Source organism: Acipenser ruthenus, chromosome 3, assembly GCF_902713425.1.
Source record: "Acipenser ruthenus chromosome 3, fAciRut3.2 maternal haplotype, whole genome shotgun sequence".
Taxonomy (NCBI): domain Eukaryota; kingdom Metazoa; phylum Chordata; class Actinopteri; order Acipenseriformes; family Acipenseridae; genus Acipenser; species Acipenser ruthenus.
The window spans coordinates 96,464,556-96,480,228 of NC_081191.1; the positions used below are offsets into that span (position 1 = coordinate 96,464,556).

The 15,673-nt window shown below is 38.4% G+C and overlaps 1 protein-coding gene across 4 annotated transcripts in view; it reads left to right on the forward strand.

Annotated features, from left to right (window-relative positions):
- The window catches only part of LOC117394788 (WD repeat-containing protein 37-like), a 35,637-nt gene extending 23,330 nt beyond the window's left edge, over window positions 1–12,307 (forward strand). For all 4 annotated transcript variants that reach the window (XM_033993360.3, XM_033993358.3, XM_033993359.3 and 1 more), the window contains exons 12-14: window positions 8,820–8,954; window positions 9,174–9,288; window positions 10,183–12,307. In XM_033993360.3, coding sequence (XP_033849251.2) covers window positions 8,820–8,954; window positions 9,174–9,288; window positions 10,183–10,314 — 382 coding nt within the window. In that variant the 3' untranslated portion in view covers window positions 10,315–12,307. The remainder of the gene's footprint in view (window positions 1–8,819; window positions 8,955–9,173; window positions 9,289–10,182) is intronic.
- Window positions 12,308–15,673: the final 3,366 nt, after the last annotated feature.

Genomic DNA, 15,673 nt, shown 5'->3' on the forward strand with positions numbered 1-15,673 from the left:
TAGTTGGATTTGCAAGATATTGCTTATAAATATACATTGATAAATACAAATACCTTTACAACATCTAATCATTTCGAATTTTATTTTACACTAAAATAAAAAAAAAATGTGAGAAAACAGTCGATTTGGTTACGAATCCTTTTTCAAGGAGAACTTTCTCTGAAAAATTGGAGATTGTTAAAAAAGGGAGATATACACCACAGATCCCCGAGCTGACACGGGAAGGGAAAGGATATACTCGACACTTTCAGAATTAAAATTATGAAAGGTATCTGTCGCTTACAGGTACAGTGCCTTGCGAAAGTATTCGGCCCCCTTGAACTTTGCGACCTTTTGCCACATTTCAGGCTTCAAACATAAAGATATGAAACTGTAATTTTTTGTGAAGAATCAACAACAAGTGGGACACAATCATGAAGTGGAACGAAATTTATTGGATATTTCAAACTTTTTTAACAAATAAAAAACTGAAAAATTGGGCGTGCAAAATTATTCAGCCCCCTTAAGTTAATACTTTGTAGCGCCACCTTTTGCTGCGATTACAGCTGTAAGTCGCTTGGGGTATGTCTATCAGTTTTGCACATCGAGAGACTGACATTTTTGCCCATTCCTCCTTGCAAAACAGCTCGAGCTCAGTGAGGTTGGATGGAGAGCATTTGTGAACAGCAGTTTTCAGTTCTTTCCACAGATTCTCGATTGGATTCAGGTCTGGACTTTGACTTGGCCATTCTAACACCTGGATATGTTTATTTGTGAACCATTCCATTGTAGATTTTGCTTTATGTTTTGGATCATTGTCTTGTTGGAAGACAAATCTCCGTCCCAGTCTCAGGTCTTTTGCAGACTCCATCAGGTTTTCTTCCAGAATGGTCCTGTATTTGGCTCCATCCATCTTCCCATCAATTTTAACCATCTTCCCTGTCCCTGCTGAAGAAAAGCAGGCCCAAACCATGATGCTGCCACCACCATGTTTGACAGTGGGGATGGTGTGTTCAGGGTGATGAGCTGTGTTGCTTTTACGCCAAACATAACGTTTTGCATTGTTGCCAAAAAGTTTGATTTTGGTTTCATCTGACCAGAGCACCTTCTTCCACATGTTTGGTGTGTCTCCCAGGTGGCTTGTGGCAAACTGTAAACGACACTTTTTATGGATATCTTTAAGAAATGGCTTTCTTCTTGCCACTCTTCCATAAAGGCCAGATGTGTGCAGTATACGACTGATTGTTGTCCTATGGACAGAGTCTCCCACCTCAGCTGTAGATCTCTGCAGTTCATCCAGAGTGATCATGGGCCTCTTGGCTGCATCTCTGATCAGTCTTCTCCTTGTATGAGCTGAATGTTTAGAGGGACGGCCAGGTCTTGGTAGATTTGCAGTGGTCTGATACTCCTTCCATTTCAATATTATCGCTTGCACAGTGCTCCTTGGGATGTTTAAAGCTTGGGAAATCTTTTTGTATCCAAATCCGGCTTTAAACTTATCCACAACAGTATCTCGGACCTGCCTGGTGTGTTCCTTGTTCTTCATGATGCTCTCTGCGCTTTAAACGGACCTCTGAGACTATCACAGTGCAGGTGCATTTATACGGAGACTTGATTACACACAGGTGGATTCTATTTATCATCATTAGTCATTTAGGTCAACATTGGATCATTCAGAGATCCTCACTGAACTTCTGGAGAGAGTTTGCTGCACTGGAAGTAAAGGGGCAGAATAATTTTGCACGCCCAATTTTTCAGTTTTTTATTTGTTAAAAAAGTTTGAAATATCCAATAAATTTCGTTCCACTTCATGATTGTGTCCCACTTGTTGTTGATTCTTCACAAAAAATTACAGTTTCATATCTTTATGTTTGAAGCCTGAAATGTGGCAAAAGGTCGCAAAGTTCAAGGGGGCCGAATACTTTCGCAAGGCACTGTAGCTGCCACTTTAAAAAAAGGAGAGGGGGTTGGCGGCAGCGGTGGGGGTGGGGTTGCGAAGACTCTGCTGTCCCGGCCCATTTTGTCACGGCACGTCACTGCTGTGTAGTAATAATACAAACCAAAAAATACTATTCATATTAGTTTATCTCCGAGTTAGTCTTTGTGATTTGGCTGGCTATTATCAAACTCATAAACCGGATCTTTAGGGGTGACTTTTATCGATTTCGGCATTTTGAAACAGCTTGTTCAATAGTAACAATGCACTGGATACGGAAGTGAACTGCAGCTACGTTTCAGCATGAGAGTGACAGTGCGCCTCGTTCAGCCTTGACCTCTATACACCAGAAGCAGTTTTATTGAACAAGTATGTTTATGTAAATTTAAAGCAAATTTGCCTGTGTTGAAGATTATATATGACAAGTGTATTGATTTGGTTATCAAACAAACAAAAAAGTATCCCTAGTGATCTGTTTTTTTTTTTTAAATAAGATTTCTAGCCATACTCCCCTTTCTTTAATTTTTGTTGTTGTTCAAAACCCACATTGTTTCCTCTCTTTTCTGTTGCTATTTTCAAATAAAGAATAACTTCCATAGTCACCACAAAACATACTATTATGACGTGTAGATGTCATTTATCATGTTTTGAAGTTTTCGATTTTAGGTTTATAGTTATGAATTATATTACATACATTATATATCAATAATAATAATAATAATAATAATAATAATAATAATAATAATAATAATAATAATTAATAATAATAATTAATAATAAAAAAGAAAAGATAATTAAACAGTTTTGTTGAAGACTATATCTACCTCAGTTAGCTGTCATGCTAGTAATCATAAATGTTTCCACTGTTTCAGAAAAATGGTGCCGGTAATGTCACAGCATCTTTGTAGTCTGAGCCTTTTCACTGATGTAAAAACAGTGTAGTTGGAGACATTTAGTAAAAAAGCTTCAGCTTTTATTTTGCTTGTAATTCTATTTTGTAGCTAGAATTGGCATTGCTGTCTCCTACTGTAGAATTTACCAGACAGCTTCTTAATAATTGTGAAGTATTTACATTTTACTCAAAGGAAAATGTAGCCTTTTTCAAAATAAACCTGATTTACTGGTGCAATAAACACATGTATTCTGTTTAATAGTTTCATCTGAAGTTGGGGAGTGTTAGTCACAGTTCTGTGTCACTTTCCATGCTGATGGAGATAGTGGTTACCCTCTAGAATTAGAAGCTGGTGTCACTTTCCATGCTGATGGAGATAGTGGTTACCCTCTAGAATTAGAAGCTGGTGTCACTTTCCATGCTGATGGAGATAGTGGTTACCCTCTAGATTTGGAAGCTGGTGTCACTTTCCATGCTGATGGAGATAGTGGTTACCCTCTAGATTTGGAAGCTGGTGTCACTTTCCATGCTGATGGAGATAGTGGTTACCCTCTAGAATTAGAAGCTGGTGTCACTGTCCATGCTGATGGAGATAGTGCTTACCCTCTAGAATTAGAAGCTGGTGTCACTGTCCATGCTGATTTGAGATAGTGCTTACCCTCTAGATTTGGAAGCTGGTGTCACTTTCCATGCTGATGGAGGTAGTGGTTACCTCTAGATTTGGAAGCTGGTGTCACTGTCCATGCTGATGGAGATAGTGGTTACCCTCTAGAATTAAGAGCTGGTGTCACTTTCCATGCTGATGGAGATAGTGCTTACCCTCTAGAATTAGAAGCTGGTGTCACTGTCCATGCTGATGGAGATAGTGGTTACCCTCTAGAATTAAGAGCAGGTGTCACTGTCCATGCTGATGGAGATAGTGCTTACCCTCTAGAATTAGAAGCTGGTGTCACTGTCCATGCTGATGGAGATAGTGGTTACCCTCTAGATTTGGAAGCTGGTATCACTTTCCATGCTGATGGAGATAGTGGTTACCCTTTGGAACAAGAGAAAAAGAAAGCAATTTCCACAGCGTCTTTACTGCCAGTTATGAAGCTGGCCGAGTGCTTGGATACCTGTTCATGGAAGCTTGCAGCAAACTCTCCAACAGCTTTTCACCAAAGTACTTTTAATGTTAGAAAATATATGTATTACTTTCATCAAGCCTTCTTTGAGGAAAAAAAGTTTATGCAGAGAAACAAAAGCCAATAAACTCACGCTGTAAATATCGTGTTAGAATATTGATATGTTTAAAATGATCCAGTTAAACACAACATGTAGAACACAGTACATTTCTTTGATAGAGCGTGTGTAAGTGCACAATCATTGAAGTAAGTTTTTTTTATTATATGGTATGAGAATTTAACATGCAACATCAGCTTCACAAGCTTGCAATGTTTTCCACATTGTAAATGGGGGGACATTTCAGCTTTTTTTAATTCTTTTGTTAGCAATTTTTATTTTGTTTTATGCAAACCAGTTTTGTGTCTCTGATGAGCTACGGAGCCAGCTGTTAGTTCGAACGAGCAGTGCTAGCATTCGAGTATTTCTGTTGATTGAGACCCTTGGAGGGAGCAGAGTGTTCCCGATCAGCCAGTGGTGTGTGGTAAGAACGTACCGTGCTGTCAGCTTGAAGTGTTTGCTTGGCTGCTCTGTACGACAAGATAAATGAGTGCTGCTGGGGTTTGGCAGATACTGAAGTCTTTCTTGGGAATAGTGGTATTGCACCATACCTCCCTCTTGAGATCTCTACTATTACACCCATGCTGAATACCTTTTTCCAGTGCTATGTTAAGTTTGTCACTTTGTGAGCTGTTTGACGTATGATGAGTTATAGGGCCAGTGCTTTTCGGAAATAGAAGTAGTCAAATTAAGCATTTTGAAAAAAAAGGAAAATGCATAACTTGGAAGATTTAAGCGAAGATCAGACACAGTATGTAGATCAATTTCTTAAAGATGAATTTAGGAAACGCACTGTGTTGGCTTCCTATGCATCCTTCCTGGTTTGGACAGTTCTGCAGCACATATGTGCAAAACCAGGTCCCTGCAATTACAGAGCACATGCCTTTTAAGTGTGTGTGTACAGTATATGTGGTGCAGAATAAAAGGAAAAAAGCATTAAGGTCGTGTAGCTATAGAAGACCATAAGATTCCTGGTTTGCGGACTGCCGTAACTTCCTTTTCTACTACAGACAAGCCAATTAACACAGAGCAAGGCTTTGATCTGTATTACTGTACACTACCCAAACCTTTACCTCCCTGGAAGCTACAGTGCCTATAGTAAGTATTCACTCCCCTTGGATGTTTTCACAGTTTGTTGTGTTACAACCTGAAATCTTGATGCATTTAAATGGGATTTTTTTTCCTTTGATTTACACAACCTACTCAACACTTTCAGTGGGTGAAAAAATGGGGGGGGGGGTGGGGGAACAAATCAATTAAAAATAAAAACCTTAAAAGTCTTCAATTAGATAAGTATTTACCCCCTTTGCTATGACACTCCTCAATAAGCTCAGGTGCAACTAATTGCCTTCAGAATTCACACAGTAAGTTAAATGGAGTCCATCTGTGTGCAATAAAAGTGGTTCACATGATTTCAGATTAAATACACCTGTCTCTGTAAGGTCCTACAGTTGGGTAGTGCATTCAAAGCAAAGATACTACCATGAAGACCAAGGAACTTTCAAAACAACTCTGGGATAAAGTTGTGGAAAGGCACAGATCAGGGGAGGGGTATAAAAAGATTTCAAAGGCATTGAATATCCCTTGGAGCACAGTGAAGTTGATCATTAAGAAGTGGAAGCTATATGGCACCACCCAGAATCTGCTTAGACAGGCCGTCCTCTCAAACTGAGCAGCCGGGAAAGAAGGGCATTGGTCAGAGAAGCCAGCAAGAGGCCAATGACAACTCTGAAAGACAGCGTTCCATGGCTGAGATGGAAGAAACTGTCCATGTATCAACAATAGCTCAGGTACTCCACAAATCTGGCCTGTATGGAAGAGTGGCCAGAAGGAAGACATTTCTGAAAAAAGCCCATGTAAAATCCTGCTTGGAATTTGCAAAAAGGCATGTGGGAAACTCTGAAAAGATGTGATTCTGGTGTCCGATGAAACAAAAATTGAACTATTTGGCCTAAATGCAAAGCGTTATGTCTGGCGCAGACCCAACACAGCACATCACCCAGGTAACATCATCCCTACTGTGAAGCATGGTGGTGGCAGCATCATGCTATGGGGATGCTTTTCATCGGCAGGGACTGGGAAGCTTGTCAGGGTAGAGGGCAAAATGGATGGAGCTAAATACAGGCAAATCCTTGAGGAAAACCTGCTTCAGTCTGCAAAAGACCTAAGACTGGGACAGAGATTCACCTTCCAGCAGGACAATGACCCCAAGCATACAGCCAAAGCGACACTGGAGTGGTTTAAAAACAAGAAAGTGAATGTCCTAGAGTGGCCCAGTCAAAGCCCGGACTTGAATCCGATTGAGAATCTGTGGCAAGACTTGAAGATTGCTGTCCACCAACGATCCCCATCCAACTTGACAGAGTTTGAACTATTTTGCCAAGAAGAATGGGTGAATATTACACAATCCAGATGTGCAAACCTGGTAGAGACTTACCCCAAAAGACTCACAGCTGTAATTGCTGCCAAAGGTGGTTCTACCAAGTATTGACTCAGGGGGGGTGGATACTTATCTAACCAAGACATTTCAGTTTTTTTATTTTTCATTAACTGTTGTTTGACATTAAAAATTATCTTGCCTCTTCAAAGTGTTGAGTAGGTTGTGTAAATCAAAGGAAAAAACATCCCATTTAAATGCATCAAGATTTCAGGTTGTAACACAACAAACTGAAACGTCCAAGGGGGGGTGAATACTTACTATAGGCACTGTATGTCTATTTCCATGTTAACTGCTTATACATGAATGAACACAACAAATCCCCTTGATAAACGTCCTGCTAACTCTCATCTTGAGGGGCTTTTGTAAATCACACAGCACTTTGCAGATTTCCTCTCCACTGAATATGAAAGATAAGCCAGCTGTGTCAGAACTTGACTGTTCTCAATTAGTCTTTAAATTATTGAGATAGGAATTCTTGTAATTTTTTTTTTTTTTTTTAAGCCTGCACATTGCCTCAGCAAAGCGCTACCTACTGATTGTGCTAAGTGATGTGCTTTGGAAAAGCAGTGGCAAGTACATTACTTTCAATGCATCATTTCAGCTGTCTAATGGCACAAGACTCAAATGTGTTTTGTCTTTGCTTTATTTTGATCATGGAGATATGATTAGCAAACATATTAAACCTAGAGGGAAAACTGGGAAATTACTCATACAAAATGCAAGTACAATTAAGGCTATGCATTACCTGATACAAAACAACCTTTTTGAAGTTTATCTTGTTACATGAGCATGTTGTACCACTTATCAGGCTTCATTTGGTACCGATTGGGCGGCTCAAAATAAAACCATTCTTGTAATACTTAGAGATATATATCTATCTTTAACACATCAGTTCAGCGGTTGATTCAAATCATCTTTAGAGCAAGTGGCACAATGTGCTGACTTCAAGCAGGATACACTGAATGGGGTGTGTGTTTGTGTGGATGGGATTCTGGCATTCTGAACAGCAGCTGTGTAGACTCACTCCCTACCACACTGGCTCTGCTTTACTTTCTGTATTTCTTGTACTTTGAGTAGTTTTATGTATTGCAGCATGTTATTTATGCAAGTTTAATTACACAAGGAAAATAAGTAACCCAATACATTTTATTCTGCTTGTCCTTTTGTTTTGTTTTTTTAGTAACACCTCCCCCCCCCTTACCTATTTCACTATTCAAGCTCTTCCATTGCCCCTCACTGGTGTTCAAGTGTATGTATACCCTCAGAACAGCACTAGGATATCGGTGAGAGGCCTGTGCCATGTGTGGTCAGCCACACTATTTCTTGCAGTTGAAGGGTTTGAATAAGGCGACTGTTATCTTTTAGATGCCTACCTGGGGACCGCTGATGTGACAAAACAGACATATATTTTTCTTTTCTCCTGAAACCTGACCTCATGCCCTCTTATACTGCCATATAGTGTAAACCAGTGTGAAATAATTAAAGGAAAAACAATTTAGACCAAGGTAATACTAAATGGGCAGTACCTGTCAGCTCAGGACATTTAGAGTGGAGCTGCTGATGCAGTTTTATTACACTTCGGAGACCAGCTCCCCTTGCCCTAATGAGCTTCGACCTTGCTTGTCAGTGGCCTCCGGGGAATAGAACATTTAAAAATATCTTCCAACTTATAATGGGTCAGATTTTTAATCAAGCTTTTGATCTAATAGCTTTCCTTGTGTTCCCTGGTGGCGACCTACAATGTCAAAAAATGATTTCACGGTGATGCATTAGATCTCAAACCGTGCAACTTGGCTTCGCTGTGATATGAAGCACAGTAAGCATGCCTGCTCCAGTAACGCAGTGGAGTTTAGCCCTAATTAAACCTTAATATAATGTCAATTTGAATTAAGAGGGCTAGCATGAAGAGGCCCTGTTGGCCTGGATGGTGCTAATCTTAATCAGCAGCCTGAACAGAACATGAAATCAAATTCTTTTTTAGTAGCACAAAAATGACAGGAACGAGTGACATTATAAATTAGAAATATTTAACTCCATTAAATGAATACCCGTGACCTCAGCTATCTTGAAGTACTGTGAAGAAATGCGGCTCGTGTTTGAGACGGGGGGCTGGGGGCTAATAAGTGGCTGTCTGCCTGACTACATATTTATGTAAATCACGATTTATATATTGCTCATCTAGAGAACTGTTTTTCAAATTAAGATAAGCCTTTTAAACAATGTATGTGATTATATATATATATATATATATATATACAGTATACAGTGTATATATATCTATATCTATATATAATTCTATCCATCCATCCATCCAGGACTGTAACATGTTTTTCTGTTTTTGCTTGCTATAGCACTGTTACATCGGCTGTTTTCACTGTGGGGGATAATGTGGTTTCTGGCAGCGATGATCGTACTGTAAAGGTTTGGGATTTGAAGAACATGAGATCTCCAATAGCAACCATCCGTACCGACTCCGCGGTGAACAGGTACATTGCCATGTTTATAGCTGAGCTGAGCACCTCCTTGACTCGGATCATTATTGTTATTATTAACTTAAAGTTCCAGTAACAAATGGAAATGTTGTCTTTTTGTTTACCAAAAAGAATTTACAGTGCGTGTATTAGATTTGGTGAAGGCTGTTGTAACTTGTCAAAGGGCTAATATTTTATATACTTAACGCAGTAAATATTTTCTCTTCAACACAGGATTAGTGTATCTGTGAGCCAAAGAATAATTGCACTTCCACATGACAATCGTCAGGTCAGGCTGTTTGATATGTCAGGAGTCCGGTTAGCTCGCCTTCCTCGCAGCAACAGACAGGTAAGACATCTGCCAGGAGTGCATGACACCAAAAAGGAAAATTCAGACGAGTCTCAAAATATTTTTGGAATTATGGTCTGTAGGTTTTAGCTGTTATGCCTGCATCCTCTAGGGTCTCTTAATTTTTCCTAAGTAGCATCCTCAGAAAAAGCAGATAGATAAAATCTAGTTTAGACACTTGATATTCCAATTCTTGGAGCATTATAAAAGATGAATGAAAAAAAAAAAGAATTCCCTCGACAGAAAATGATATATTTCCATTTATATTTTGTTTTTCTTTTTGACGGTTTTGTTATAAATGTCAATTTTGAGACGTACAAAATAAGACTTGCCACTAAAAGCCTTTTCCAGATTCCAGAAAATGGGTTTTAAATAGTTTATTGAAAAGCAATTGAAAACAGGACCAGCAATAATGTGTCATTACAGTCACCACTTTGTTTGAATTAGGATTTGCAAATGCTTTATACTCTGAATCACTAAAGAAAGTGAAAATACGCAGTATGTGCAGATCACTGTACTGGTAATACAGTTAACTAGATGAAAAAAAGTTAAATATTTACATTTAGCATGTAGAGATTAACATTTTTATTACAATTATCTGTGTCTATTTTGAAGTAGTGCAATAGAGGCAGACCGGGATAGAATAATTGAACTGTATAACACAAGCAAGAAACTACTTAGAAAATGTACTTGTCAAATATAATCACTTGGGGGAATTTAACAAATAAAGTTATAGCTTTGTTTAATTTGTGCCAAACTACTTCAGAAATTCAGTCATTGGGATGAGTACACTGTAGTTGTCCAGTTTGGTTTAGCTGGTCCAGTGAGAAATGTATACCTGCTGTTTACATAAACACATGCGAGTACAATGAGCACATCTTTATCCCCTCGAAGGGTCACCGCCGAATGGTGTGCTGTTCAGCCTGGAGTGAAGACAATCCCATCTGCAACTTGTTCACCTGCGGGTTCGACCGGCAAGCCATTGGATGGAATATCAACATCCCTGCCCTGCTGCAGGACAAATAAGTCATGAACTGTTACCCACTGAAGTGTTTGTGCTGAGCTCGGATCAATGTGAAACTTTCTCCAGGGAGAAAGTCTTGTATATGTGTTGTATTTGCACCTTTGTGCACCCTGCATGGAATGTATATAAAACGTGGGAGTGTTTTGGTTTTAAATTACCTACCTTATATGCCAATATTTCAGTATATGAGCTCTTAAGTATTTTTCTATTTTGTTTTGGTCATTAGAAAAACTTTAGTCTGGTAAATGTTACATTGCACATAAGTTATTACAAAAGCTTCAGCAGAAAAAGAAACAAAAAAGTAACAGCCTTCTGACACTCTTATGGTTCAGATGTGAAATGCATTAGTCGTCGTAAAGATTGGAGTCAGTTTTTTTTTACCCACACGTTACACATCTGCTTTATTCTTCTTGCCTTGTATATTTAAAGATATAAACCATACAGGGCTGGATGTTGACATATTAATGTAAACTTCACAAGTGTACAATTCCACTGTGTACTGTTTGGGATTGGCATACAGTAGTGTAATGCAGGTGACATGTTGTCATCTAGGCTTGTGAACAGCTGTATGTAAAGGATCTTAAGACAGAGAGTTACTGATGAACTTTTTATTTTTAACTGCAATTGTACAGAATTTTACAGGACCTTGTTTTAACCCTATTTTGTAGATCTGTGCCACCATCATTGTATGAACTTGGAGGGGGAGGGGAAGGGGGGTAGTTTGTTTTAGCTGCAGGAATGAAGTGACAGTTTTCAGAATTTGGAGAAATAAATGAGAAGTATTTAAGGGTTAAATAGCCCAATACCTTGTAACCTGTTGTACTTTTCTGTGTGTAGATTATGAGTGCAGATGGTTGAACACAGTAACTGTTTATACACTAACTAGTGTGATTATTGTATAACACTAGTATATAGCACATTTTGGGCACAATTTAAGTACCTTAATAAAAACATTTTTGGCTTACTGCCTCACTTTAAGTATTAAACATTTACAAATGTTTGAAACCTAAAAATAGAGCCATACCTAGGAGACACAGGTTAGGATCTTAAAACATCGATTTTTAAATGCTGTAAACTCTGAACATCTTGCTGGTAGTTTGAGACACATCACTATTTGCCCTTGAATGTAATAGATACAAATCAACCAGGCCCTTCTGTGCATGTTATTTGTTAAAGCAGTGCTTGCTGATTTGATCAGTTGTTGTTTGACAAGAGATCCAGAAATGTGGTTGCTTCTTACAAGCTGAGATCATCTACTTGTCAGTGTGTTTGTCAGTATTTTACAAAATGTTCAGTTGTTGTTTTTTTTTTTTTTTTTTCCTTTCTACTCTAAATATCATAACTGTATCCAAATTTAATTAAAATGTAGGGGATTTGTCTTTTTCTAAATCTTTGTATTGTTCATTGTTTTTTACATTACTGTCTTTTTCATTTCTCAGACTTGAAAACTGTGCTTGCAAACCAAGCAACTAACTGGTAGTAAAGGTGACCCTTTTATTTATTGTTTTGCAGATTTAAATTAACGCTACAAAGTAACATACCCTGTTTCATCACTAAGTGACACAAAGATACTTGACATTTTATTTCAAAATTCAATGAAAAAGCTTTCTAAACTTGTTTCAGCATGGAACTTGCATTTTCTTTTCTTTTTGCCTCTTAACCCAGCCTAAAGGAGAAGCTGTTACAAAGCATTAGAACACATGTTTAAAGGTCAATGCAGAGTCAGCTGATCATTTTGTTCTCCATGTAACTCCTGCGACACAAGCTCAGTATAATTGATGGGTATTAAAACTAGAGAACTGCCAATTTTGCAGATAGAAAACGGAGAACCTGGTGCAGGTGGAAATTGCACAGACAATAGCTGAGTACTTTCAAATAAACCTTGTCGTTTGATCTGCAATACAAACAGTAATTTAGCTTGACAGTGATAATAGTAGTGTATGAAGAACATGGGCTTGTAAATCCTAATAAAATATGGTGATTTTGTTTAATTCATTCAGTTGTCTTGTCTTCGTCTGGTGTACACAACTGTAAAACTGTCAATCAGTATGTAGGTGTTGCGATGAACTCCACAACCCCATATTAACAAAATGAAAAGCATACTGATTTCGTAGCAACACAGATATCTTTTTAAAAATATCCAACACATGTTTAAAAAACAAACAAAACTATAAAAATGTATGTTTTATTTGGACCAGGTACAGTCGCACACAAATGTATTGGCACCCTACGCTTATACCATAATTCAAGGTAACAGAGCAAAGCAAAATGCACAATTTCTAGTAATTGAATTTATCAAAAGTTCATTTCAAGTATTTATTCATGACAAAAGTATTGTTTTCTTTCAGATCAGTCCAAAGCATTTCTATTGGATTGAGATCTGCCGATTGCGAAGGCCATTCCAGAACTTTTATCTTTGTTTTCTTCAAGAATTCCAGAGCACTTGGCAGTATGCTTTGGGTCGTTGTCATGTTGTAGATAAACTGTCTACCAATCAGTCTGTGAGCAGATGGTATCATTGTACTTGGTAGAATGTTTTGATACATGCCTGCATTCATTCAATCTTCAATTACGTGAATGTCTCATCTCTGAACTGCAAAAAAAAAGAACAACATAAAATGATTGCGCCACCTCCACGTTTAACTGTAGGTAGTAGGTACAAGGTTTTCTTCATTGAAGGCTTTCCTTTTTTTTCTCTAAACATACCGTGGTCTATTTTAGTCTCATTGGTCCAGACAGTTTTGTTGAAGAATGCTTCAGATTCCTGAATTTTCTTTAAAAGTGGTTTGCAGCAAGGTCTACATGCATACACCTCTTTTGTGTTCAGGTGCCTTTGTACAGTTCTTTCTAAATCTCTTAAGTCCTTGGCTGTTACATGGATTTCTGTTAGCTGTTGGGGCGATTTTCTTTGGGAGTCCACTTCTTTCAAGCGTTTCAGTTGAATTATGTTCTGTGTTATTTCTTGATTATTGCTCTGATTGTGGATTTTGGTATCCCATATGTCTGATGCTGTTCTGTAGCCATTGTCTTTGTTGTAGTTTGCTGTGAATGCTATTATCAAATGTAAATCCAACTCCTTTGTCTTGACTGTCATCTGTTGCCAAAATGCTCTTCTTCAACAGATGTTGGGAATAATTACCTATTTTTCTGGCTATTGACTTTTTAATGCAGCTTAATTACTGTGCAATAATTTTCAATCAATTCGTATAATTTTTAATTAGTTATATTAAATGTTTACGGACTTTTAATGAAAGGTGCCAATACATTCGTCAGTAACAAATATTTGTAATTGCTTTAGTGCTTTAAAAAAACAAAACAAAAGGTTTTGTTAAACTACCAGAAATGGTGTATTTTGGTCTTTGTCATATTAATTAGTGGCTAATTTTCACTAAATGCTTGTATTTAACATGTTCTTAAATTGTTTTATATTAAGTGTAGGGTGCCAATATTTTTGTCTGCGACTGTACTGTAAGTGTCTGAATAATTGATAGACCTGAACACTCTTTAGTTTAGTTTTTGTGCTATTACTGATATCCATACCATTCAATTATTATGCTTAGTCTCATTTCACCTTGAGTGTGACATTCCTATTCTAAATAAGTGTAAAACCAAAACTACACTGATAGTCTTAATTCAGGCTGGTTGCACTGATATATGAACATGCAGTCATGTTCCATGTACACCTCACCCATCGAAGCTCTTACTTCCTCATTTAACTTCCCCCATCATTGCTGACGACACCCAGATTTTCTTTTCTTTCTCCTCCTTTACACTTGATCTTGCCGCCCGTATATCAGCTTGCTTGGTTGCTATCTAATCTTGGATGGTGCGCCGATACCTCCTCATAAACCTATAAAAAACTGAAATCGTTTTCTTCCCCTCTTTGCCCCACCATCTCATTCCCTCCCTTGTCCCTCATTCCAACCCTCTCTGCTCGTAACCTCGGCGTCATCTTCGACCTCTCTGATCATATCTCGACCATAACACGCACCTGCTGTTTCCACCTATTCAACATCCCTGAAATATGCCCCTCCATTTCCTTTTCTGCTACTAAACTCCTGATCCACCCTCTCATTTTCACCCGCCTCGACTACTGTAACTCCCTCCTACGCCTTTACACACTTACAACAAATTCAAAACGCCTCTGCCCGTATCATATTCAACCTCCCCCGCTGCTTCCACACCTCCCCTCTCCTACTCCAGCTACACTGGCTCCCTGTCTATTATTGTTGCCTGTTCAAATTCCTTACCCTTGTGTACAAATCTCTCCATGGTCTTGCCCCACCTTATCTGGCTGCACTGATCCCCCACGTCCCTTACATTCCCAATCCCTATTGTCGCTCTCGGTCCCACCCTCGCCTTGTGCCCAATCCCATTTCCGCTCCTTTTCCCTACTTGCTCCCCTTCATTGGAATAGACTCCCATTTATCATAAAACAGTCACCCACACTACGTAGTTTCCGCACCTCCGGGATCAATAAGCTACTAACAACCAAACGAGCAAGATGGGCTGAATGGCCTCCTCTCGTTTGTAAACTTTCTTATGTTCTTATGTTCTTAAAACGTATCTCTTCTCCCTCTCCCCTGACCTCCTGTTATGACCCTGCTTGCCTGATCCTGACCTAGCCTCTGGCCCTCTGCTTTCATATTAGCAACTAATTTGTATCTCCCCACCCTAGCCCAATAAACTTAAATACTTTCTTCACCCATTTTTCCTTGATTGTACCATTTTGTTTAAATTTGTAAAGCACCTTGGTTAAAGGTGCTGTAAAAATGTAAGTAAGTAAATAAATAAATAAATAATGACAAATTGTGTAAAGTAAGTATATTTAAATATAATGAAGAAAAAAAAAAGCTTAAGACAAGTTTCTGGGAGATGTGTTTAATTCTTTATGCCTGAGACTCTAATCCCAGGACATTTGATCTAATAATTACTGGTACAGATTAACAGTAAGTAGGCAATGATGCTCACAGTTTATCAGTCACGTTTTTAACTCCTTTGTGGCCAATTTATATCTAAAAATACAGGATAATTGATCCCAGTGAGCCGCACCAAAGGGCTTGTGGGTGAAGTCTGATTCATGAGTGTCACTACATCAGTGCAATCATTACGACAGTCTGAAACCTCAAGACAAATGAGCCATTCCCTGCTGATGTCAGTTAGTTTGAAAAGTGTCCCTGCTTGGAGCACAACAAGATACTGTACACAATAGACTAATATGGGATTGTCCTTTTGATTTCTATATTGGTATCAAAAATCAAGAAATCTGAGCAAATATTTTTATGTCCGGTTCATGCAGTGCTACAACCTTCATTTTATTAAGATGGATATTCAAACCACAGGAGTTTATTCATCAACCGC